Here is a 26,172-nt window from a genome sequence, read left to right as displayed (position 1 = left end):
ATAGTTTTGATTTTAATACAGTTGATTACCAAATCTTACTTTTTTGCCCACGATAAACTTAATGATTCCAACCGTTATACCATTTATTCTCTTCTCTAGAGTTAAAAAAGAGTCTGTTTTGTTGCAATAGGCAGCTGCAAATTAAAACATTTTTGAGTGAACGTGTCTGAGTTCAGAGGGCTGAACAGGATCGGATTAGGTCAGATCATGTGTTACCCCCCCAACTTTCTGTCCCGGGTCTTAGCATGAGTAGCGGCTGCATCCTCCGGAGGCAGCTGCAGTCTCTCTCTCTTTCTCTCTCTCTCTCTCTCTCTCTCTCGGTCTGTGTGTGATGGCCCGGACGCCGATGTGACGAGCCTTGTGCTGCAATCTACGTGTGCACTGTCCCCTGGACTGACAGGGCCGGAGGTCCAATGAAATAAGTCGACATATTGAGGTTGTCAAATCAAAGCCAAAGAGGAGGCGCTGTCCCGTCGTCGTCTGAATTACGTCATGCACAAACAGCTGGTCGTTGGCAAAAAATCTGGAAAAAATGTAGACCAGCACAGCGACTGAGAACTGCACCCGGGCTGTAGCCCATCACAAATCTTTTTGCTTTTAACGATGTGGCAGCTGGAGCGTCTGGGCTCAGGATGTAGCCCTCCGCGGCTCCTCTTGCTTGTTTACACCTCTCTGTGCGCTCTTGGAGGTGAGTGCTTTCCATTCAGTGTGTGTTGCTTTGATTCACGGGGAGCTGTTCCTTTTGTCGGGGGTGCTGAAATCCTTCTCAGAGAAAGAGCGGCGTTGCAAAGCCCGCTTCTGGTTTGGTTTCAGTCTCCTGAGCATCAACAGCCGCTGCTTTTAGTCTGTGCTACCAACAAAGCCGTTTTCACCAACACAGACTGGCTTCTGACGCATGGGAAGGTTGCTGCTAATTATGGCACGCAACACATTGACAGATGCTCAGGTTGTAGGCTACGATACTGAGGGCTGAATGTGTGGCCACAAGAAGACACACCAGGCTGGACGCTTTCATTGTTGTTGCCTTTGGTTGTTTGTATATTTCTTTGTGGTTGTTGCTTTTTTAATGAAGGAGAAGACAAGTTCGGGCACTGGGCAAAAAAATGTGAGCAAATTCATAAGGGGACATTTGAGTCAAACCTTGTTCTTTCCTGCTCTAAACTCAGTTTAATTAACTTCAAAATGAACAGATTGTATTGGATAATTTGCCAGTATTATAGTTCAACCTTTTTTAAGATATAGTGTGGCTCCTTTTTTATCATAAAATATGACAAAGAAGTATATGTGTATTATTTTTGCTGTATATTTATTTCCTTAAACAAATCTTATGTAGACAAAGAAGTGTTCTTTGCTGCCTTAAGCGTGAAACAAAAACCTCAGAGCTCAATTGTGGGATGACAATGAATCCATACCTACAGCACACACTGTACTGGCTGTGGTCACTGAAGACCTTAAATATCTGTCTGAGGATGTTGCAGTCCCCTGACAGACTTGTTGCTGTTTTGCTTCATCAGTTTTGGTAAATCCGGATTTAGTTGAAGACCAAAAGCTCAATTTCCTTCCTTGCCATGCTCTTTCCTGGCTCAGGTTATTCTTTCTGGGGATATATACATGATAGTGAAGGGGAACAAAGTGATGTTTGTGTGCTGGTGCTCAATAACTGATGTTAATTTAAATGGTCAGTTTTTGAAATAAACAAAGATAGAGATCCATAAATAGATGTGGGATGGATGTCATGCAGCTCTGGCATCGACATCTCTGAGGTTTGAAGTGGAAAGTCCATCTTTACTGCTTTGTATTTGATTTTTTTGAGGTATTTATTGTTCTTGTTGGTGTGAGCACAGGAATGCCAATTGATGCCAGTTTTACATCAAATTCTTCTTTAAAAAAAAAATCATTGTTGTTACAGAAGGTCCTTTCTTTCACAGCAGATGATCATGCTAATAGAGGAGGAATTTAAAAAACAGCCTTTACCTACGATGTTCCAAAAAATAAAAAGTTTAAAGACTATCCGGTCTTAAGCACTGAAGGATAAATCTCTAGTTTAGGTGACAAAAAGCAGGATTATGTCTATATTAAGCCTCTAACAAAGTAAAACAGTGGTTGGGAGGCGCTCATTGAAGAGATTACTGAATAAGAACGCCTGTAAGCACTCTGCTGCCTTTATCTTAAAATGAAGTGTCTTTATTTAGCTGGCAAACAAACAAGCATATTTAGATATTTCGACATGCTCACACCTTCTCATTATGTGTGGTTACTGTGCGGGTGCTGGGTTGTCATGGAGGCATGTGGTGTGGATTTCTTTTTGGATAGATTTTTAAAAATCAGATTTTCATTATAGAGGGGTTTGAATATGGGCATATAGCTTTAATAATCTAATTATAGCTTGGATATGGATACTGGTCATGTATTTAATTTGTTGCTACAGCCTTAGTTGTTAGGTTTGAATGGCAGCCTTTTATGTCTGTTGTGTGTAATTGTGTCTACACTGTATGTGCCGTACATTATAAAACCTTATCATAATTGTGGCATGTCTGGCAAACAGAAGGTTGTACCAATTCATAATACTGACCACTTAAAATCCATTGACACAAGTAGCAATGCAATTATATATTCTTTGTCTGTATACACCCAGCTGTGTAAGGGAATAAGTGATGAGGAAAAACAACAAAAATAATCAACTGTAAAATTATTTAATAGCTATGTTTTGGTACACTGACTTTTAAGCATTACTACATACTGAAATGTGCTGTAACTATTTACACCATTTATTCCCAACTTTTTATTTTTATTTTTTTTTGTTGTTGTGGTTGTGACTGCTTAATATGAAGCAGTGTCTGCTTGCAAACCCCCTCGGTGCATGTATTTGAATTGTGAGCAGTTCAGTTGAAGAGTGATTTTCTCTTACGGAAACATTTTGAATATTTTTTGTGTGCTGAAGAGGTAATACCTAAAAAAAAGAAAGTAAAGATTGGAGACAAGTCTGAAATCTACTCAGCATAATTTTATGTTGCAATTTTTGCAGTTTCTGCCACCAGGAGTCACCTTATGACCCCCTATAGATTAATCTCTGGAGACCTTGTGGGGGCTCTGAAACTTATTTTAGATGTAACTGGGGCTATGTTGCCTTAATAATATGGTGATGAGCAATTAAAGATGTCTTCTGGATGTTTAAAATCCTAATCAAGTTAGAGTGTGTTGATGACCTTTAGTAATCTTAATTAATGTTTCTATAGTAGCTGCGAATAGGAAAAAGAAGTAGAACATATAGTGTGGGTGGGTGCCATACTCTACCTAATGAGATATACATACCAGCTTGTGACATGTGAACAGTTTAACCTTAGCCTCAGTCATAGGTATCCATGTGATAAAGAGGCAAAGAGGAAGCATAATGTAAAGGAGGCTCACATTTTTACGCAGATAGTGGACCAGAGAAAGGGCTGGCATGAAAGTGAAATAAAGGCTGGGCACTTTGTATGGGATTAGGTTTTAGCTGTTGATAGCAAGATTGCTTCATTCTTCTGAGTTTCTGCACCTTAGTATTCAAGGTTGCCTCCATAGGTGAGAGCCAGCGCGGGCTTTGAGGAGTGATAATAGTGTGGGGGAGAGGAGCAGAGCCATTTTCTTTTTTCACTAACACATATTAGAACACACTGCACATTCAAGAAAGCCTTTCTTTTACGCATTCATGCCTCGGCACCTTGTCACTGTAGGTCAGTTGGTTTTCTTTCCTCTGTGTCATCATCGTGGCAAAAAGCAGAAGCACAAGCAAACATTCACCTTTAAAATGACAGCATCACAGTACAGTGAGCTCACTTAGTGTCTTACTACAACTCTTAAATAAATTGAGCTCATACTGTTTCAGAGGTGCAGGCGTTTTCATTGCATCCTCAAAACAGAATTGTGCTGCTTTCTCTTTTTTTTCTTCTATTTTTGTACAAATTGCACAGGTGAGATAATTGTTCCCCAAAAGAGAGAGAACAGAGAAAGACATCGCCACGGGTTTTCCAAATGCAGGAATGGTTGACATGCATGAACACAAAGGGACTGTTTGTGCTACAAATGGAAAGCTTTCCCCTGCGCTGAGACATCAATGTGCTTCCACATTGCTCCCGTGAAATACTGCTGCCTTCTGTCTTATCTACATGTTTATGATAACACGTATCTAAGAGATGCAGTGCTGTCTATGCTAGTATAGCAATTAACTGACTCACACGCAATTTCCTCAAGATTTTGCCCACCCGCTGGGCGTGTTCGATGCCATGCCGGCTCATGTAGGTAATATGGCAGATTACACCTGTCACTTGTTCTGCTGCTTTTATATGCAGAGCCTTTCGTAGATGTAATCCTTGGATTTGACATTATGCGGGGCGTGAGTGAGCCTGCATATACTGTATACATCTCCCTTAGCTGCTTAAAAAGGAATTAAAGTCTGTGATCACATATTTAGATGATCTAGCTCAATCCACACAGTTTGCTGGGTTCAAGGAAAAGCTCGTCATTATAGACTTAATACATTGCCTCTGTTCTGTTTTCAAAAACTGTATTTCTGACTAATATGAAAATGTTTGTACCTGTTGGTGGATATCGCTCAGTACATTCAGAAATATTCAGGGACACTTTTCCTCTGCTTCTATACCCTACAGACTGCCTTTTTGTGACTGAATACTTCACCCGTACGCCTCGTAAGCTGAATGCTTTCAACTCCTTTGCCAGTGTGGAACTGTTCCACTTCAATGTGCCTGACGACACCATGATGGCCGTATGGAACCTCATCACCTTCAAGGAGCAAGGGGGCACGTTTGGAGACAGCTGCCCAAACCGCAATGTGACTGTGTAAGACTGTGAGAATGAGTGTGTTAGAACAATTTTATGTTTTATGTTTGTGTTTGGCTTGCAACTTTCCTCTTAGCGTACTTAGAAGCTGAAGTCTGCTCCCCCTGTGAGGTATAAATAGATAATAGTAAGCATCTCATATACTCCACCTTAGGGAAAAAAGGTTACAGCAGCTGGTTAAACCTGAGCGGTGTCAGATATTACTGGCAGCCTCGACATATGGAGTAACTCCTGTTGCAGCATTAGCCGTATTTAGCTTTTAATTTTAATCTATATTTATCATACTGGTAAGCAGCGTTTGTCATGAGAGCTTGAAGCCAATCTGAGGTGACTCTTCAGTATCCCTATGATGTTGTGATTGATGTGGACATGGTTATCACATTTATATATTTACGCCTGGGTTAGGATCATTAATGTTTTGGATTTGAATTTTTCATATTTTAGAGGGTGAGGAAAATAAAGGTTGTCATCTGTGCTCAAATGCCTGTTTTTATGAAAATATTAGGCCTAACATGGATTGCATTTTGGCTTTGTGATTGATAGGTACTTCAGGTCCGGGGCTCCTCCTGTAATCAACCCCCTGTACACACGTTTCCCTCGGGACACAGTTGTCCCAGGATCCTTTGCAGTGACTCTGACCTGGACTCTTCCAAACCGTACAACAGGAGCATTCAATGTGACCAGCCCTCTCCCTGGAGACTGGTTCCTAGCTGCACATCTACCCAAGGATGAAGGCAAGATTTCAGTCAAGGTGAGACTGCACATTTATCTCAAATACACATCATAGTTTTATTTTAGGAGTGGAATCTGTGAGTTGTTATTGCAGGTTTAGGGTTAGCGTGGGTGAACCACTAGATTTATTCTTTAACAAAACAAAGAGTCTACAGCCATACTAGCAGCTCTGTGAAGCTGTAGTCCAGCACACAGGCCCTTTGAGCTACAGTACATCTGCACGCTAACATACTCACAGTAACAATGCTGGCATGCTGATATTTAGCTGTTATAATATTCACCTTCTCAGTTTTGGGTGTCAACATACAAACATTTGCTTATTGGCACTAAATAAAAAATGCAGCTAAGGGTAAGAGTCGTAGCTCTGTCAGTACATAGAAATAGAAAATAATAAGTTAAATTAAGACTTTTAACCTAATAATGGCACCTATAAAATAAATGATCAGCTATTATAAGTTATTGTAAGTAATCCTGCAGGGGATATGAATGTCTGAACTAAATTTCATGGTATAACATTTAATAGCTATTGGTAAAGGTTTCGAAAGCGAAAGGTGATGTTGGTAGTGCTACATGGAAAGTCAGGTGATCGCTAAAGTTAATAGGAGTCATCCTCTGGGGACCATTAATGTCTGTGTAAAATTTTATGGCCATCAAGCCAATAGTTGGTGAGATAATCACTCTGGACCAAAGTGGCGGACACCAGCATCCCTAAAGCCACACTGCTAGCATGTCTGAAAATGCAAATCATCTCATCTGGCATCAGCTGGTTAGAGTGCAAAATGAAAAACTTGAGTTGTACATCACTCACTAATGGAGAGTTGGAAAGACGGAAGCTTATTTATGTGAAAGTGTTATATAATATAACATTAATGAGATCTACATCTAAGATATTTTCTTCATGGTTACTTAATTTCACTTCAGTAGATAGGGGAAAAAAAATCAGATGAAAATGATGTAAATAGTCATTGGGATTAGTATTCCAGTGTGTGCCGCACAGCCTAAAGAGGCATAGCAGTGTCAGAGAGTTTTTCTTCATCTCATCATGTTCTCCTGTTTGGCCACATAAACACCTGCTGATTTCCATTTCAGGCAATTTATTTGTCACTGGCATTGTGTCTGGTTGTGCTTCCTTTGTGGACTCTGCTGGCTGGCAAAAGTGCACCTGGAATACACAATCAAAAATATCATCAAAAGTTGCCATCAACATTGCATGTACAAAAGAATTGGTTTGCTGTGGGGGCACTGGGAATAGAAACCGCTGTGGCTAAAATGTGACCAGCTTCCAATGACATACTGTATAGATAGAAAACATATAGACTACTTTCTTTTTTCCAAATTCTGCTCTCTGAAGCAATTTTCTAGCAACCAAGATGTGATGTTTTCGATTCAGAAATGAGACGCGGATAGAGGCGATGCAAGCAGAACAGGCTCACACTGCATTCCTCAGTCTCAATCAACAACTGAAATGAACGCAGCGTATAAGGATTTAACAACCAAAAACAGCACTGTCAAACTGTATTTAATGTCAATCACTGATATCTCCATATGTATCTTGACTTGTGTACACATTATTTGCTGTCAGCTCCGTTGGGGTTTTTTCATAATTTACTCAGTTTTCTCTTAAAATGACTCTAAAAAGGCACCAATTTTCTCAAAAAACAAAACTGAATAGCATCCAAACAATTTTCCCCTACTTATTGCTATCAGCTCATCGAGTACATCTTATCCTTATTTGAAGTCATTACACATCATACAAAGCTCAGTGTAAATGAGGAAACTGAGGAGGAGGAAAATGATGAGAGTTGTAAAAGATATTAAATGTTTACCCATCCATCCCACCATCTTTGTACTCCTTGGCAATGGTTGCTATGACTTCACTCATCACATTGTGGGGCAAACAATCCCTCCTGTATGAGTGACTAGTTAATACACTGAACTATGATAAGCCGTAGTTTTGGAACATTTGAATAACAGTCACTGGTTGTGGTTAAATTAAGTAAAAATGACTGCAAAAAATATGTATGATATACTACAGTTCTGAGTCAGGTTAATAATTGAATTCATCATTGATCGTTCATCGTTCTTTATTTCATTCACTTTTCTCAAGATTTTACTGTTTTATGATGTTAATAAAAATGGAGGGTTTGACATATAGACCATTATAAATTAGCCTTTTATTAAATTCTGGATATCAGCCAGTCAGTGTTGTCCACTAGCAGTAAAATGGAGCTCAATCCATGGTCACAAATATTTAAAAACTGACTCTAAAAACCTGCTATTTTCTAAGCACATATTACTTACCAATTCAAATGTTCATATGTTTTTATTCTTATGATAAATCCTTGCTTTGTCAGCATTTAAGTTGAAATATTGAGAGGTTGTCCCTTTTTGTCTCTGTCTGTAAATGGGATAATTCAAAATATTAGAAACACCTCTCAATATAATGTTATTCAGTACAACACTTCCACCTAACTACTGACTCTAAAAATGAGACTTTTTGTCAACATCTTACTGACAGACTGTAAACAAAAGCTGAACATAAGATGGCTTCATTTATTGCAGCAGTATTGCGATGTATTGCGTTATAGAGTGTACAGGTTTAATAAACTGGAAGCTCAGTGTATACCCTGGAGTTTTCCCCTAAAATTGCCTAATCTCAGTGGGTCACTCTGACTGAAGGAGCTAGAAGAATGCAATTAGTCTAGTCAGGGTTTCAAAGGGGAGTTTTACTGTTCGTTGGCCTGAATGGAGTTTTAGAGGCTTTGACATCCTGCCAACGCCGAAATGCTGGTAGAAAACAGATTAATTCCTATATCTTTTTTTTGGTGTGAAAACAGTCAAATTTAAAGCTACTGGATGACATCAAAAGCTGTCTGTGCTTATAGTCTGAAAACATTGGCCTTCAAAAAACCCATATTGGTTGAGCCTTAATTAAAACACAACCTCCTCTACAAGACACATGTGCAGGTCCAACTTGACAGGCTGTAATAAATCAAAGGGTCACCCCCGCACCTCCCGGACTAATGGCATGCCACAGTAATTGTGACTCGAGCAGGACGGGTTAGTGATCAGTTGACAGGAATGAAGGACCTCATTTGTTATTCACACCTGTCCTTTGGAATCAGGTGCAAAAAGGCTCTGTTTCTTTTTTTAATAACAAATATAGCAGTAGATCATGTGTAGAAACAACGTACGGCCTCCTGGCTCTAAGTCACGCTGCCCCCTCGGCTCATCTCACAGTGTAATGCACATCAAGCGTTAATGGTTCAGAACAACATGTGTGAAATAGTGGGTGCATGTTTCGCTGTGTGGCAGGCACGGAGGACGGAGTGATATTAATCCGGGAAAGCTGACAGGCTTTATGCACACAGTCCATTAGGAATTTTGAGGCAGTCTGAATGATATCTAGTCTCCTCTTTACCAGCTCTTATGAAATATTGGTGAGTTAACCACTAAAATACCATCTAAACCACTGCTGTGTTATCTTCGTAGGGTCTATCTGAAGAATGCCAGTATCTGTTCCAACCTCAGCTCATTGTCCAAAAGTTGATTGGGATTTCAGTGCTGTATCCTGGATACTTCATCGACCAGATGATCCCCGTCCACAACAGATCTGCACTTTATAAGTAAGTCTTCTAATGAAGCTTCCATACACAATAGCAAAAGTCGGGGGAGTTGGTTTTAAAATGATGTGCTATCTAAGAGAAAAATAAGGATTTTTGCACAATCTGCTCTCCCACTTCTCCTCCTCCTCATCTGCTTCGTGAATTATGATTTTTCCTGGAGTCTTCCCCATAAGCTTATCTTGCATTTTCATTTTAAAAAGATTTGCAATTTCCAAGTGAGTGCCAAAAGTCTGTGCGCTTTTATTAACTTTCCCTTCTTTAAAAGTCACCTCAGTATTGTGAGCAGAGCAATATGACTTTTTTTTCAAGGTTTATGTTCATTTTTTGTGATCTTTTCGATGTACCTGGAGGCAGAAGAGTCAATATTATGTGGCACTCAGATGTTAGATGATGATTTTAAAATGTTGCTTCCGTATTTAAATATCCCACATATTTGCATCTAAAGTAAGCTGTTAGAGGAGTCAACCTGTGTTGGAGATTTATGATCATAATATACTTGGAATATAAGCACTGATCTTTGCAATATAACAATATTTTCATTACAAGTGATTTCTATGACCATTCATTCAAATAGAACTTGCATTTCCGTTAGATATGAAGTTACTGCAAACGTATGGACTTAACAAAACCAAAATAACAAAGCATGTCCCATCATAAAGGTCATTTTTATAATACATAATATTTTCTTATAGTTCTTAAGATAAAATGTTTGGACCTTTTGTAAAATTAATTATTTTTGTCAACATTACATTAACTTTAATTCATTTTACATATAGTACTGTTGTATACTGTGCTGCATAATGTAGTGTATAGAATAATGGTGTTATTTCTACCTGAATCATTTATCTCTGACTCTGTGTGTACTTGTGTCTGTGCTTGTGCAGAGTGTTCATCCCCAATTATATATCAAAGGTGAAAGTTCAGCTGGTAAACTGCAGCACCAAGAACAAGAGTAGCGACAGTTGTCCTGTGGTGCTGAAGATAAGAGCACGGGCGCCGCCGGTGCATAACTCAAGTGCCCTCGACTGCAGGGAGTGGAACCCTTGTGAATTAGACACCCTTGTTCCTGCCTGGGAACAATGGTACTACATCCTGGTGGAGAGATATCTAGGAAACTCTGATGTCTACTTCCGCATCGGAGTGCAGGTGACAGGTGAGTGTAAGGCAAATTGTGACTCATGAGTCTTCAGATTATTCTCATTATTATTTCTGAATGGTTGAAAATCTATTTTTTTTCACTTAATCAAGTGTTTTACAGCAAGTTAAGTAAACCTTTCTCATTTAAATCAGCTATAGTCATTATATTTATTATTATAAAAACAAATATCGAAATATCAAACAAAAAACAATAAGCATACTATTGATTGGGCATTATCAGTCTGGCCATGTGGGAAGAGGTATTCATTTATTATTCATGTCGGTCACTGTGAACAGGTACATTTATACAATTTAAAGTGAGCCTATATAACTCTGGCTGAACAGAATAAAGCCATAAATGGCTGTAACAAGCTAATATTAAATGGAGGCAAAAGTAAGCAGTCATAAATAACAAAGCAATATCATTCAATGTCATTTTTGCTAATATTTGCTGAGTGCATCAGTTAGTAAAGGGTGCAGACACTAGTGCTAATTACTTTAACCTTTCCTTCTTACCATCTGGCTTTAACGGTATTGTAGGCTTTAAGATCATGAAATACTATTTTACATTATTCATCATAATATAAAGAAAAATAGCCCAGGAATATATAATTTCATTACATGGATATCAGTTTTGAATTAATTGATATATCGTTGGTTTCTATTATAACCATGTCCAGTTTAAGGATCAAGGGTCAAGGATATTTAGATACATGAAAGAGAACGAAATACTGTATCCAGGTCCCGATGATTTTAATAATATATTAAAATGATGAACATCTACACAGTCTTGTAAAAATGATTAAATGGCAGAAAGCAATAAAAACGAGTGCAACAACAGACTTGTCTTACGGAGAAGAAAGGAATAGCATTATAGTATAGTGTAGCATAGTGTATTGTATAGTATAGTATTATAATAGGAATGTTCATCTATTTAGTATACCTCATTAAGTCTGTGAAAGGTCAGAGACTTGACCTTAACTCGACCACAGTGTTAATACCCCATAGTTCAGATTACCGATATCTAAGATATCATCCCACCATTAACATGACAAGTACCAACACTAAGAGCTGTCTGTATGCAATAGTTTGCATGCATTGATAATAATATGCTACATGAGATTCATCACCATCGAAGGCCACAGAATTTCAAACTAGTAATGAGTTCCTGGTTTTCCATTGTGGGTCATTCTGTTTATTTGTCTAATCACTATGTGGCACAAAGTCATGGATAGGTTTTAGATTTATAATGTTTTATTGACTTAAAAGACAAGCACAACATTTGAACACCTTGATGTTCTTGCCTTTTGTTTTAATGTGAAAATTACTTAAAATTACTTTCCTTTACAAGTCCCATCAGGGCTTTTCATACTGTGAAGTGCAGAACGTTCCTGTAAATCAGTTTCCTTTTTTTTAACCAATTTTGCCAATTAAACAAAATTATTTGATCAATCTTAGAGGTAATGTGCTGAATTTTCCCCTGTCTCTCATCATTTTCAAATAAATTGCTATGATGTTTATCACCACAATCTACGAGCTGTTTGCTTCCAACGTTGTTCATTATTTTCCCTCCTGCTGCTTCTGATGTGTAATTTAAGATGATGCTGGGGTGGTTTTCCATAAACCTGAGAACTCATAAATTAGGCCAAGCAAAAGCTCAAAGCAGATCTCAGCAGCATATCATATCCAAAAATCTAACATTATAAAGTCAAATTATAAAGGATTGTGGTTTTCAATTTGCACAGGAGCTCTTAAAATATTCCCAGGTGTTATTTCGTCCTTGTATCAAAGCAGGAATCACCTAATGTCTTTGGAAGCATTTCCAAGAGGCTCGTGCTTCTTACCGATGTGGGGCAGAAATCGAATTTGGATTTGTGTTTTGATTTGAAAAAGGAGCCAGACACAGTCGGTCCATTAAAAGGCTTGTTCAAGAAAAAGAGTGGAGCCCAAAGTGAGGAGATTCATAAGCGATTGCTAAGAGGCCAGTGATATCACCCTTAAGTGCTACATGCTGTTTTTGGGTTGTGGAGAGTCGAGATATTCTTTATACTCCCTCCACAGGGATGGCTCACAAATCTGTGGGAAGTCCACTCCCATGAAGCAATCCCCTCCCTCTGTTCGACACTGTACAGTGCACTTTGTTACCATGGCAACACCGACACTAATTATTCACACTCTGTCTTTCCCCCTGCCTACGAGGCAGATCTTACTTGACCTTTTGTGGATTTAAATTGAAGAACACCTCAGGTTCAGGGAAGAGATCATTTGGAGTCCTCACCTTCTTATTCTTTCTTGCCAGTATTGGTTATTGTTGTTATAAGCTTCCTCATAAATATTTGCCCTTACTTGAATTCAGTACAATTTACAGGTGTTGCAGCCGCTGGCTAGACAGGTATTGGTAAAACTAGGCTACACTTTATTATTTATTATTGTTGTTCATTCAGTATTTTCACTGCGGGTGTCTTGCCCTCTAACTAACTTTAATCTATATACTGTAGCACCTTTCATACAATAAAATGTAGCTCACAGTGCTGTACAGTGTGGGATTAAAAGCAAAATACAATAGACACAGTATAGCATTAAAAACAGAATGCATTAGTAAGTGAGTACAGCATTATAAAACAATAAGAACAGCTTAAAATAAAATCAGAAGTAAGCAAAAAAGGTAAAGTAGATACAAATACAAAAAATGAATATATTAATTAAGATAGAATTAAAAATCCAATGAAAAGGCAGAGAGATATAAAGAGTTAAAAATGTACGATATTAACCGAATGCCTGAATAAGTATGCCTTCTGTTGTTTCTTAAGATCTGGCACATTTAATGTACAGTAACTGGACAGGTTGTTCCACAGTCTTGTAGCTAAAAGAAGCTTCCACGCTTGTTTTGTGGAATACTTTTAGGTAAAGGAGCAGCATCAGAGGTTGTAAGGGCTCTTGTTGGTTGATAAGGAGTGAAAAAGTCAGAAATATAAAAAGGTGATATATCATTTAGAGCTTTGTATGTGAGCAAAAGGACCTTTAAAAACAATTCTAAAAGAAAAGGAGTGAGACCGCATAGAAGATAAGATAGAAATAATGTGCTCGCTGTTCCTGGTCTTTGTTAAAAGCCTGGGAACACAGTTCTTGAAGTTGAATTAGTTGTTAAAGAAGTAGTTTCCCATCAGGCCAGTGAAGAGGGCATTACAATAATCCCACCTGTTAATGATGAAAGCATGGATCAGTTTCTTAGCATCCTGCGTTGTGATGGATAGACTTCAGTTAACAGCATTTCTCAGGTGAAAGAATGCCGTCTTGGTCTCGTTGCTGATACGGGCTTCAAAGCTTAAATCAGAGTGTGCAAAATGAAGCTACATCTTTGGATTATGAATGCTATAAAACCTTATGTTTACACCCCCTATTCTCTCCCACCCACTCACACATACATATACATAAACATGAACTACTGTATATATTTGGGTCTTTACTGATTTTACACAGATTTTTCTTGTTTCTACCAAAGTTAAATTTGCCTTGAGCCTACATTTCTTTGGTATCTCGGTATTTTTAGGAGTTCTTCAGCTGCCTGAACGGACATCAAAATACTTCAAACCCTTTCAGAGACAACACTATGCAAACGAGGCTGAGCTAGAAAAGCCTTTGAAATCCTTTCCCCTTGGGGATTGGCGGTATTTGATGGTACTTTGCCAGTTGCCATCAATGACCATTTTGCAGTGAGTTGCTTTGTGTTGAGTGAAAGCATACTGTTTGCAATTACTGTGAATCTTTGTCTCATTAAAAAGCAGTGTACAGAACAGAACCTTGCTGTTTACATTATGGAAACCAGCCGAAGGGGATCATTTCAAACATTTGCAAACGACTGTGTAGCATGCATAATAACGCAAGCGAAATAACTGACATGGTTATTGCCTGTTTGTTTGAGATGTGCCAGGGATTGGCTGTATGACTTCATGATAAGGATTATTACATTGCACAAGATGCTGCAAGATACATTTTAAAAACACCCTCTGAATCGAACCATTGAACATGCTCAGCTCACATTCTTGATCTTTTCTGTCATATCTTACTTTTTTGATTAGATTGCTCCAAGTCCAATTTGTCAAAGGACCAATCACAACCCAGCTCCTCGATGAATATGCCACAGTCTTTTGGAACAGCGATGGGTTTCTCCTTGTCCGATACGCTCTCAATGGCGGCCCTTCCCAGCTTGTTGCAGAATGCGAGTCACCTGCATACCTCGGAGGACAGCATCATTTACCTCAGCCCCACCGCCGACACAAACAAGTGCTGGCCCATCCGTCCGACTCTGCGCAATGAGCTGGACACCTTCTCTGTGCACTTCTATGTCTTCTTTGGTCCAAATATATCGATTCCACCGGACAGGGCTGCTGTGTTCGCCATCAACCTCATGCCAGTTTTAGACAGCGGAGGAGTCCTCAACATGGAGCTCAAGCTCAACGTGGTGAGTGCTGCTGATGACACTGTTGCTGCTTGTTTTAAAAGCATAATGTATTCAAATTTAAACACAAATTCATAACAACAAATTGGGAGTGTTCCATTACTCAAATTGCTGGACAGGAACACCATAAACTCAACCAAAGCAATAAAATGTTCTGTCTTTAATAGTTTGCTTTTGCATAGAGAACAAGAAAGAAGATTCTTTTTTCAATGGGCAGTTATATGTAAGAAAGAACGCTTTGAGTGAATTGAATGTTTAATTTGATATCTTGACAATGTTTGAGAAATCTAGGTATTGCTGGTTTTCTGTATTACTACTGCACTTCAGATATATCAGTCAAAAATGTTCACTAGTCATCTGCAGGATACTTTAAGGAGACATTTTGTTTTAAGATGTTTGGTAGGGCTCTCTTGCCACCTTCTCTCTTCACCTGCTGCATGATTTGCTATTGCAGTAGATAAGATTGTAATCAGAGAGGTAAATATGCAACAGTTAGCGTGGGGAAATCTCCCAGCGAGCAAGGGTGAATAATTGGGCTCTCAAAGTGTCTGGCTGAGCTAGCCTGCTAAATATGGATGCTCATATGGTCATAGTGTTTGCTGTAGGAACTGAAAAAGTTCACAATGAAACAGGCGCCAGTGTTTGTGGCTGGTGACATATGTTGCTAATACAGCCAACCAACAGAAGGCAAAAATCAGCCAAGAAGGATTTGATGTGTTTTTGTTAGGCTGCCTTTCAGATATTAATACATTAAGAATGCACCTGCAGTGCTTTGGAGGTCTACAGGCCGTCAGAAACTGGAGAGCTACAGGCTGGCAGATGGACTTTTAAACATTTTATTCCTAATAGAACGCAGGCAGGTGATGTTGAAATAACAAGAGGATCAAGCAGAAAGCACAAAAAGAAATCTTTGAATGTTCAGTTCAAAGGAAAATTTTTGGTTAATATTTTTGGTATATTTCACTGTCTGCATGGTAGTTAAATTGATATCATTTGTTGCCTTCAGTAGTCATTGGTCCAGAACATACATAGGTTACAAAAACAGAAGCAGGAGGATACAGCCAAGAGGAGAAAATGTATCTTTCTGTGGTTTTCCTTAGCAGATGGGAAGAACTCCTCATCTACGTTTGCTCAAAAGTCGAGAGCGAAAGTTCTTAGAAAAACAGTGCTGGTTCAGAGCAACAGAGGTGCGGAAAGCAGGTGTCACACAGCAAGTTTATGCAGCACTTGCAGTATAAATTGCTGTGTTGCAGCTGCAAAAAAAGCTTCAATGCAATTGCTCATTTAACCAATCAAACACCTGCTAAAATGCAGTACAACATGTACATATAGCTAGTTTAGAGCTGATGCAATGTAGCCTCTATGCTGTTTGCCCCTGCTTCCAGTTTTTGTGATACGCTAGGCTAAACACATCTTTCATTTCTACAGAGCACGCAGAGATGAAATTGATAATCGATCTTCTCATCTAACCTCCCGCAGGAAAGCAAACAGGCGTATTTCCCCAAATGTCATAGGAAAATACAAATTGTTATTTTTTTAGGAAATGACATTAATTGACTGAATAATTAATTGGATGGTTTATTGATTAATTGCTTGGTGTGACATTGGGGGTAAATGAATGCTGTCACTTCGCAGATAGATGGGAGGTAAAACCTAAATGGTGACACTGGTCCTTTTCTTCCTGTTATCCTCATGTTTGCTGTATGTGTGGTCCAGTGTGGAGCAAGTCTGAACACCTGTGTGTTAGCTCTGTAATAGAAGCCTCATCTGGGTGTTTTTCTGTTGCATGCATGGTGGGATAGACTCTGTTCACACCAACCTGCCAACCTATGGCCCAGTATAATCATAAGTGGGTATAGTTGGTTAGATTCTGTAGATGTCACAGAGAGAGTATGCTGTGATTGTCGTATGAGCTGCGAGATGTATTCTTCAGAGAGGCTGTCATGCTATATTATTCTATGGACAGATTTCTCCCCCCTCAGCGATGATCCGTCACTTGCTTGTCACAGGCGTAGAATCCAGTCAGCCGCTGCCAGTGGGAGACTCTGGCAGATTTGCAGGGCTTTAGGAGACAATAGCTGGAACTGCTTGTCTGCCTTGCATCAGTCTCTATGAAAGGATGTGAAAGGAATGCATATGGCGTTTATTTCCAATGATACCTCGACTGGCACTGGATCAGTTTAATCGCTTTAGATCCATTTTTCAAAGTTTTCTTTAGGTAGGGCTTATGCAGAGAAAGAAATTGTAAGCACTGTAATAGGCGTTGTTATTCCTTGTCGGCTCTTATATGTTACAGTTGCTTTTATCACAGTGATACTTGTTTGAAAAGGGGTTGTTTCGTTTGAGCCGAAAATGTTGAAATGAAGCAACTCGAAGAAAACCAAAAAATAAAAAATAAATGTTTGATATTGCTAAGCAGCGCTCTTGCAAAACCAGTTTATTTAAATCACTTTGTTAAATTTGAAAAGTTTATATGTTTTCGAGCCAAACTAAAACTCATCATGGAGTTTGTTTTAATTACTTTGGGTACTGGGATGTGCTAGGATAGGCGCTATGCATAAACAAGCTAGCTTCATCCGTGTTCTTGCATCAGTTGGCATTGTGTCCTGCCTGGCACATGTTACTAGCAAAACACCAACACGAGTACAGAATAGAGATAAACTGGCACACATCAAACATGAATCATTTTTTTTCCCTATCTGTAGCATTTTTGTGATCAGAGTGGAAGCATCTGCTCTGTAGTAATGTTTTTTGAATAGATTTAAACTCAGAAGTTGTCAGAAGTAGTTTGCTTTCAATCAGTAACCTTGAGCGTTGCTTTGTTAGAAGTTAGCACTACTGATTGAATTATGCTTCTGCCACTTACATTTCTCAATTATAACTAACAGCTACATAATGGATCAGGCATGTAAATCACAACATTAAATGTGATTAATGTAAGAATGCTCACAACAGTGTTACAAAGTGCTTTACAAGTGGCAGCAATAAATAAAACCCAAACGAAATTACCATTAAGAATTCCAGGCATGGAAATTAAAAAACGGAGCACAAAAAAGAGGCAGGCACAACAAGTATTGAGCATAAATTAACAACAGATCACATCATGTTCTGACAACATAGAAATGACTGAAACCCTCTCTCAAAGCCTCTCTCAGGCTCTGGGAAGCAAAGACACAGGTTGTTCAGAAACGGTCAGCAGCCTGGATGAAGGGAAACAAGATGAGATGAAGGCGCAGGATAAAGCAGACAGAGCCGCAACAGTTATCAGTGCCATCTTGATTTCAGTTCTACACAGGCAGAGTGTATCAAACAAGGAGTTTCCTGCTTCAGATGAGAGATTTGACAGGGATCAAACATATCACAAAACACTCCAGCTTCTGTAATTTGACATGTTTCCTGGTGTTTCCTGATTATAGGATACCAATAGGATGTTATTGGTGTAGCAGCACATCAACTCTGATTCTGTTGGCTGAGTCTGGTGGATAGCTGGAATGAGGGAAATTAACTTTTTAACATTTTACTGGGTACATAATTTGCCTTTGCCGATTTATTCAGAAGGCGTAAGGAGGTAAAAACAAACAATATGGATTTGAGTCAAGTCATACCAAGTAGTGGCCTGAATAAGGGCAGATTGAGGAGTTTTTTTTCCTCACCTTATTTGGGATGCCATTCTGTTCTCCCTAAAGAAAAACTAATTTGAAGGCACAAAGCCTCATGATTTTATCTGCTTAAAGCAATTTAAGATGACACTGCACTGCAACAACAGGAGTGCATTCAATACAAAAGAGCTCAAAAATAAATGAAAAGAAAAAGAGAAAATAGGGCTTGTAATGGGTGAGGAAGAATCATTTTAGTGTGTCTTTGATTTTCTTATTCTGAGTTTTGGTAAGAAACCTTGTATCTCTATTTCGTCATTTGTATTAGTTTTTTTCATAAATCAATGTGATTGGTCCTTGGATTTTTTTTAATTTCCTGTAAAGTGACAGTTTAGGACATACAGTACGAGGTTTGCACCCGACAGTGACAAAATTAGAGTTAAAGGACAGGTTCACAATTTTTCAAGTGTGTCTTAAAACATTTGTCAGGTATCCATATGAACATTGAAACATGCTTTGCTTGCTGTAATCATTCCTCCTGTTCATACTGGCTATTAGAAGACCCCCCCCCCCCCAAATGCACTTACAATGTAAGTGATGGGGACAGTTATTGTTTTAGCAAAACTGTTTTTATAACTACATCTGGAGATAATATTCAGCCCTCTGAGTCAATGAAGTTGAAATGATATCTTCCATAGTTAGTCTTTTTAGTAAACATTTCCCTGAAAATAGAAAAATTTTGCCCCGACTAAGGCTGCTATAGAAGGATCATAAACTAAAGAGGAAATTTGGCACTAAAGAGACTGTAACCTTAAAAAATATTGCCTTGCTTTGACTAATTTGGACAGCTGATGCCTCATATCACCTTACAATAAACTTTCAAATACATTTTTGCACAGAAGGAGGGCTGTGTATTTTGTTCCCTATCACTTTTATTTAAAGTACATTATGAATGGATCTCTTAGTGGCCAGTAACCTAACTACTGTTTTAGAAAATACTTAAAAAATTGTGAAACTATCCTTTAATATGAGAAGAGACCACGATCATAGACTTTGAAAAAAGGGGTTTAAGAACTATTGCCATTATATTCTCATCTGTATTTTCCAGACTTTTTCCCAAAAAAAGGGTTTCTTGTTCAATCTCAATGTTCATCTCATTTTAGGAGAGTTTTGAAATAGAAATCTACAATTTGCCTTCTGATCATACTGATTTAGAATAATGGCACCACATCACATTGTAATAGTACTCAGAATATCGTACAGGGATTTTGTTTGCACACCCTAGGATATCAATACAGGTTGACACAAGGCAGTATTTTTTTTCATTTTGGTTCTGTGTATGCCCATTACACTGTTCAAAAAACAGTGGAGTCCTAAAAAGGGAGTTGAGTCATATAAACCCTCTGTGGAGCTCAGTGTGGGCCAGGAGGAGGAACGACTTTGAGGTAATTTATTTCCTCCTGCCTCAGCTGTGCCATCGTGTACTGTGCCTTCACAGTTATACACAATAAATAAGGCAGTCTTTAAAAATGACAGTACTGGTGGTGTTTTGTTTTTTTTGGATTTTTCGCATGGCCCTCAGGGTCACACATGTACAGTACAGTACAAGGCCCCTTCTCAGTAGAGTTTTGTGTCTCTTATATTTATTCATTTCATTATCGATTCTGGATTAAAGGATAGGTTCATCATTTTTCAGCAGTTTTTTTTTTGCAGGATTCGTCATGTGTATATCTTCCAACATTGTAATCTTTTTGGTATAAAATTCCTTCTTTGAGCTTCCCTTGACAGTGTTTCCTTGTTGAGCTGCTTTGTGGGATAGTAGTAAAAAGACTATAATAAAAAATAATATGGGACTCATTATGGGCAGATATACAGTAAAGAGCAAAAACAGCATCTTTTCTTTTGACTTTCCAGCCAGAAATGTTGTTAACAGTCACTTCATAAAGAGAGTCTGGCTTAGGGGCCTCGGTAGTCTATCCATGAGTGTCTCTCACTCAATCCTTCATCTTCGTACTGTGGAGGAAAGTCTGGACGAAAGGGGGGAGGACGAGGGGGGGGGGGGGGCTATGTTGAAGTGCCAGTGGGCGTGATTGAGTCTTACTACCAAGAGAGTACAGGCCAGATGGTGAGTTTAGGAGGCCTGAAATCTCAGCACCTGGCGAAGTGTTGTTGAGTCATTGCATTAATCAACAACTCTGCCAACTCCCTGCATATACATTATGCTCATTTTGTGCTAGGGGGGCTGATAGAAATCTTATTTATTCAAGAAATAATTGCCCAGACTTATCCCCTCCACGAGTGTGTATTTCCCTGTGAACACAAAGCAAATGCTTGTAATGTGCTGAATCTTGTATCTGACAAAAAATGACAGTTTCAGGTTTAGGGACACTGTGAATAAATTAGGAGGGTTTTTGAAATTTATGAAGTGTCAAATTTGGTGCTTAAAGTGCACGCTCAGGCTTTATGAACACATCAGGTGTGTCTTGCTTCTATCTGTACTCCTGTTGTTCTTTTACCAATACAGCAAATTAGACTGTACTGGTCTCCTTTCACCTGGCAGCAGAATGAGCCAATTTGTATAAGCATATGCAGTTCCCAACGCTTAAATCATTCTCTGGGATTTTTTTCTTAATGCATGAGCATTGATGGTTTAAGGTGATAAACTGCCAAAATCTTCATTTAGATGCCTCAGGCTGTCGGAAGGAAACCAGTTTCACTTGATTTGTTCGTTTTACAGTTTACTATCTGATAGCTGTGAGGAAATGAGACCAGAAGTAATCATGAACAGTGTGAACTCACCAGCGTGATGGCAGCAGATGGTTGATGGCTGGATGGATGTGTGACGCTTGCTTGTGTTTCCTCTTGCAGTCTACACTGAAAGGCGCTAATGTCACAGTGTTTGGCTGCCTGAACCACGGCATGCCCCTCTTCCTGCGGGAAAACTCATCACTGAAATGTGAATCAGGTATGTCAAATTTAACAAAGTAACCTATTTAACAAGATGGCTATATTGATAAAATGTGTATTAATTTCATATAATCATTAGAATGAATTCATACTTTTTCTTTCACATTTGACAATAACTTCTTCAACTCTTTCAAATTCCACAATTTCCTCTATTCATCCACAGGGCTTACATTTATATTAACAGAACATTGTATTTCAGTTTATTCACTTGAATTGGTACAACTTCCACACCAACTGACACTTCAAGCTCAATTTATCGTCCACACACTACAGACATTCCAACTCTTTTCTCCTTTCAAGGCTTGAATTTCGTTAACTTCACTCAGTGCTTACAATTAATTAGACTAACGCTTGAACTCCTTTTGCCACGTCCATTTCAACTGCTATTTCACTACCGTTCCTTATTTGTATTTCGAATCCAAAAGCAACATTTTAGTAGCGATGGCTGTGGGAAATAGGGGTGCGGAGGATGCTGCAGCACCCCCTGGCAGAAGGGGTTTAAGATGCATGCATGTTCAAGACTATAAACCCTCCAAGACCCGCAAGGCTGTATATGAAGCTATAATGGGCTCAGTTTTAAAGATAGAGTGAACATTCTGGTACAATATGAAACTGCATGACCTAAGCCAAAGTTCAATTTTGGCAAGGGAAAAACTGGCATTGCATTTTCATACATCTCACCTCAAGGTATCTTAACCAAAATGGGTTTGATGATTGGGTTTGATGGTTACCCCCTTTATAGAAATGCCCACTTTATTCTAATCCCATACAGTTTTGGGCAAAAGCCATGCAGTTTGTTGCATGTACTACAAATGTGTTATTTTTGTCTATTCTAAAAATGGTGTATTTGAATATTTCTGCATACTGGGGTTCCTAAACAGTCTTGGAATTGCATACATTTGGAACGACTGGCAAGCTGAGAGATCATTTTTAAAAAAACATTTGACCTCACTGAATAAAATAATCTATTGTGACCTTTAGATAATCATAGTCTTGTGAAACTTTTCAACAAGCTTCACCCTACAAACTAGAGACTTTGGGCATTCAGACCATGTATGACTTTCCCAGGTATACTGACAATAAGGCACCTACCCGAAATACAATGTACAGATTTATGACTAGAAAACTTGACACACAGCTCTGAGCTGCAAATTCATCTTCAGGTTTCCAGCTTTCAGATGATGAATACCACTTCTCTGTGGCATACACTGTTGACCTGCTATCTCCCCCTAGAGATCCCTTGTTATGCTTAAAAAGACAAAAATGGTCTATAAAATCTAATTTGCATCTAATTATTGTTGGTTATGTTCATATTTTAATGATATTTTCATTTCAGTAAGTGGTTAATAGTGGATCAGAGGTTATACTGTACTTTCATCGAGGAATATTGCATGTTCATCAAAGTACACAACTTGCTTCTTGCACAACTCATGCACATTTTACAGCCCCACGCCCCAACTCACACATATCGCATCATCCCCACAGCACCCCCGCCTTGCCTTTTCTAGTGTTTCTAGTGCTTTTTTTGTAAGGGTGTAGGCTCTTTCATTCACAAATTCTGTTTCAGGGCATTATCTGTCATTACAGAAACAAAAACCTGCTCTACCATTGTTTTCCTCTATTGCAGAATCTTCGGCCGGCTTTTTCCTTTCTGTGAACGCCTCTGCTAACATCACCAAGCTGAGGATCCCTTATCCACAAACAGGCACCTGGTACCTCAGTCTGCGCTCTCTATGTGCCACTGAACATGGGTGAGACTGCCTCTGCCCTTATTTGTTCCTCAAAGGTTTGCATCTTGTTTCACGAGACAACACATCAGTACCTTAGGAATTATTAAAAGATAAATATGGCTCCCTTTGCCTTAATGAAAAGATAGAGTCCTTAAAATGAAATAAAATTGGGAAGAATGTATGCTTAAGAGCATTTAAAATCCAGAAAGTCCCCAAAACATAATTTACAAGCAGAAATTCATTAAAACAAGTCATATGACGACTATTAATGAATTTCTGACAGTCCATAATCAGTTCTTTGGCTTGGTTCCAGTCTCCCAAAGCAACCACTCTGAGACAATATTTGCTGTCAATTACTGGAAGACAATTGGAAAAAAAGGACATTCAATATTTCTTAAAAACTCATCTTCATATAAAAATCCCTATTTTGTTTACCATAATTAATAATTCAGTACTCTAATGAAGACACCATGCTTGCTGTTTATACGGTGCAGCCTCCCTCATTCAGCCACATCCTTTCCCATCTGTCACCCAGCAGATACATTTGGATTGGCTTCATAAATGTATCTCTGGTAAACACCTAGCATATGACATGGAACAGGGTTATATTTTGAACTTTAAAAAACAGATATCTCATGTAACCACATTTTCATGTTAATAAATATGTTTTTGTTTGGATTTGTGATTATTTGCACAGACCTTATAACAGGGTACATTCAATTCCTGCATCTATTGTGTGTTTCTCTTGTTCAACATAACAATATGAAATCACATTGGAATATTTTCACTGCAGATACAATGAGTCTACATAAATTGTGACATTCAGATTTTGGTGTAAGACTCTAAGAGTCAATGAGCCTTTCCTTCTTAATTTGTACCAACATTCAACATTCACACAGGTAGAAACACTATATTTTCCACATCCAGTACTTTGAGTAGACCATGTTGTTTTTTTTATTAAAGAGCACAGCTCTTATCTTTCCTTGAATAGAAAATGTCTGGTAATCTCTATACATAGGTTTTCACCACTCAACTGTACACTTGAATCCATAGATGAATGCAATAAGCACATACTCTTTTTTTGAGGGTTCTTCTAAGTCATTGTGAGAAATGTCTGAAAGAGAATGTGGGGGAAATGTTTCCATTAAGTTGTCCATGTTTTTGTAATGTTATTCACAAGATCTTAAGCATTAGCTATTCAGCAAATTGAGTTGTTTTGATGAACGCTTAATAGCTTGAAAATGGGAAAAGAACAAAATTAAATAGATTTTTTTCCAACCCACTTGGGATTTCCAATTGAATCTGAATAACAGATAATAACAGATGGTGTGGGACATGGACTCATTCTCACGTGATAGGTTTGCCATGATATGGAAATGTGGGAAAGCTTTCACAGTGCTATTTGTTAGATTACTGCATGGTAAAATAAATCAGGTCTTGTTAGAAAGGAAAATAGATATGTAGTGTGAATGACAGGTGCTCTTCAAGGAAACAATTAAGTTGATTGATAGAACTTAAAATATAAAGAAGTGAACAGCTGTGTCAATTAAAAGATGGGTTCCTGTAAAAGGCAGAGAAGCACATTTTTCACCTCCTGGAGTTTCATTCTCTGTGACTGATTGTAGAATCTAACACAAAGTGGCAATGCAAGCAGTTTTTCTTTCAGCACATGTAACGTTGAGATAAACAAATTACATATAGGTTCATTGAACAGCTGCATAACAATCTACACTGTAAAAATACAAAAATCAACCATAATCATTAACAGGTCATTTAATCTGAGCAAAACATTGTGCCGTGAATATGTATTTAAAAAAATAGAAAAAGAGCATTAAGATGAAGTGGTTTAAGAAGGAATGGACAGTTTATCCTCACTATTGTGACAATTCAGTGTACCTAACGTAACCACCTATCTATGGAAGATTAAACTATCACAGTAACACTCTTGGATTATAAATCACAGACATCATTTGTGGGAAATGACTTTTAGAGTTGTAAAGTTTTCTGACATCTGACATACCTAAAATAGTAATGCTAGCATTCCTGTGAGGCTACACTTTCAGCTTTGGGCTAAATGCAGAGGATCACCAAAGTCATAAGGACCCCTCTTCTGGGGACTGTGAATGAATCTTTATATCATCTTATGGCAATCTATCCAGTAACTTTTACTATTTTTCAGCCTGGACCAAGTTGTTTGATGGACTAATGGACAGACATTTCCATTACTAGAGCCATGCCCCTTGCATGGCTAAAAACAACCGCAGATGAATAAATACATCTAGCTTGAGTGCAGAATGTGTAAATTGATTTCCATTTGGAAGGACGACCTTCACAAATTTCTGTCTTCATACTGGAAAAAAGCACCTAAATTTATCAGTGTTTTGGTACTGATGTTATTCATTCTCCTTTAATATTCTGCTTGTCTGACTTTTCCAGATTTGAAGCGTGCACCAATGTCACTGCCGAGGTGTATATGCGCTCCTACCTGACACCATGCATCAATGACTGTGGGACATATGGACAGTGCAAGCTTCTGCGCACCAACAACTACCTTTATGCCGCATGTGAATGCAAAGCAGGTAACAATTTACTCTAAAACTCTGCTGCAAAGCATTCAATTCCCAGTATTGTCAGTATTTTCCAGGCTTATATGAAGTCTTTTTCTATTAGTTTGTTGATTTAAATTTGTCCATAATGCGGGTGTGAACTAAATTCAGATTAGGTGGTCTAATTATATCTACTTTTGATTTTATGTTTTTGTCCGTTTTATTTTCAAATTACATCCACATTCACAAAACACCAGCTATGGAAGGCAATTACTGACCGAAACAAAGAGTGTTGTTTGATTGATGTAGAAAAATAATTGTATAAATATGGTATGCACTCAACATTGCCTTTAATTATTAATCAGTAATTAATAATTAGCAAAAAGTGTGATAATTAATTAATAACTGGAAGTGATTTTCAGTAGTCAAAAGCTTTTTTGCATACAAGATAAGATAAAAGTTTCTGTAGGGAAATTGGGTTATCACCGCTGCAAAGGATTTCTAATTTGTCGGAAAATATATCATGCAGAGTGACAAGAAAAT

The 26,172-nt window shown here is 38.3% G+C and overlaps 1 protein-coding gene across 1 annotated transcript in view; it reads left to right on the top strand.

The window, feature by feature from the left end:
• Window positions 1-4,262: 4,262 nt before the first annotated feature.
• tmem8b (transmembrane protein 8B) overlaps window positions 4,263-26,172 on the top strand; it is a 34,245-nt gene continuing 12,335 nt past the window's right edge. The window contains exons 1-9 of the mRNA XM_053325507.1: window positions 4,263-4,278; window positions 4,647-4,836; window positions 5,380-5,587; window positions 9,061-9,194; window positions 10,079-10,347; window positions 14,411-14,793; window positions 21,255-21,351; window positions 22,981-23,104; window positions 25,520-25,662. Coding sequence (XP_053181482.1) covers window positions 4,263-4,278; window positions 4,647-4,836; window positions 5,380-5,587; window positions 9,061-9,194; window positions 10,079-10,347; window positions 14,411-14,793; window positions 21,255-21,351; window positions 22,981-23,104; window positions 25,520-25,662 — 1,564 coding nt within the window. The remainder of the gene's footprint in view (window positions 4,279-4,646; window positions 4,837-5,379; window positions 5,588-9,060; window positions 9,195-10,078; window positions 10,348-14,410; window positions 14,794-21,254; window positions 21,352-22,980; window positions 23,105-25,519; window positions 25,663-26,172) is intronic.

The sequence above is a fragment of the Scomber japonicus genome, chromosome 9 (assembly GCF_027409825.1).
Source record: "Scomber japonicus isolate fScoJap1 chromosome 9, fScoJap1.pri, whole genome shotgun sequence".
Lineage (NCBI taxonomy): Eukaryota > Metazoa > Chordata > Actinopteri > Scombriformes > Scombridae > Scomber > Scomber japonicus.
This window is presented reverse-complemented; position numbering and strand designations above follow the sequence as displayed.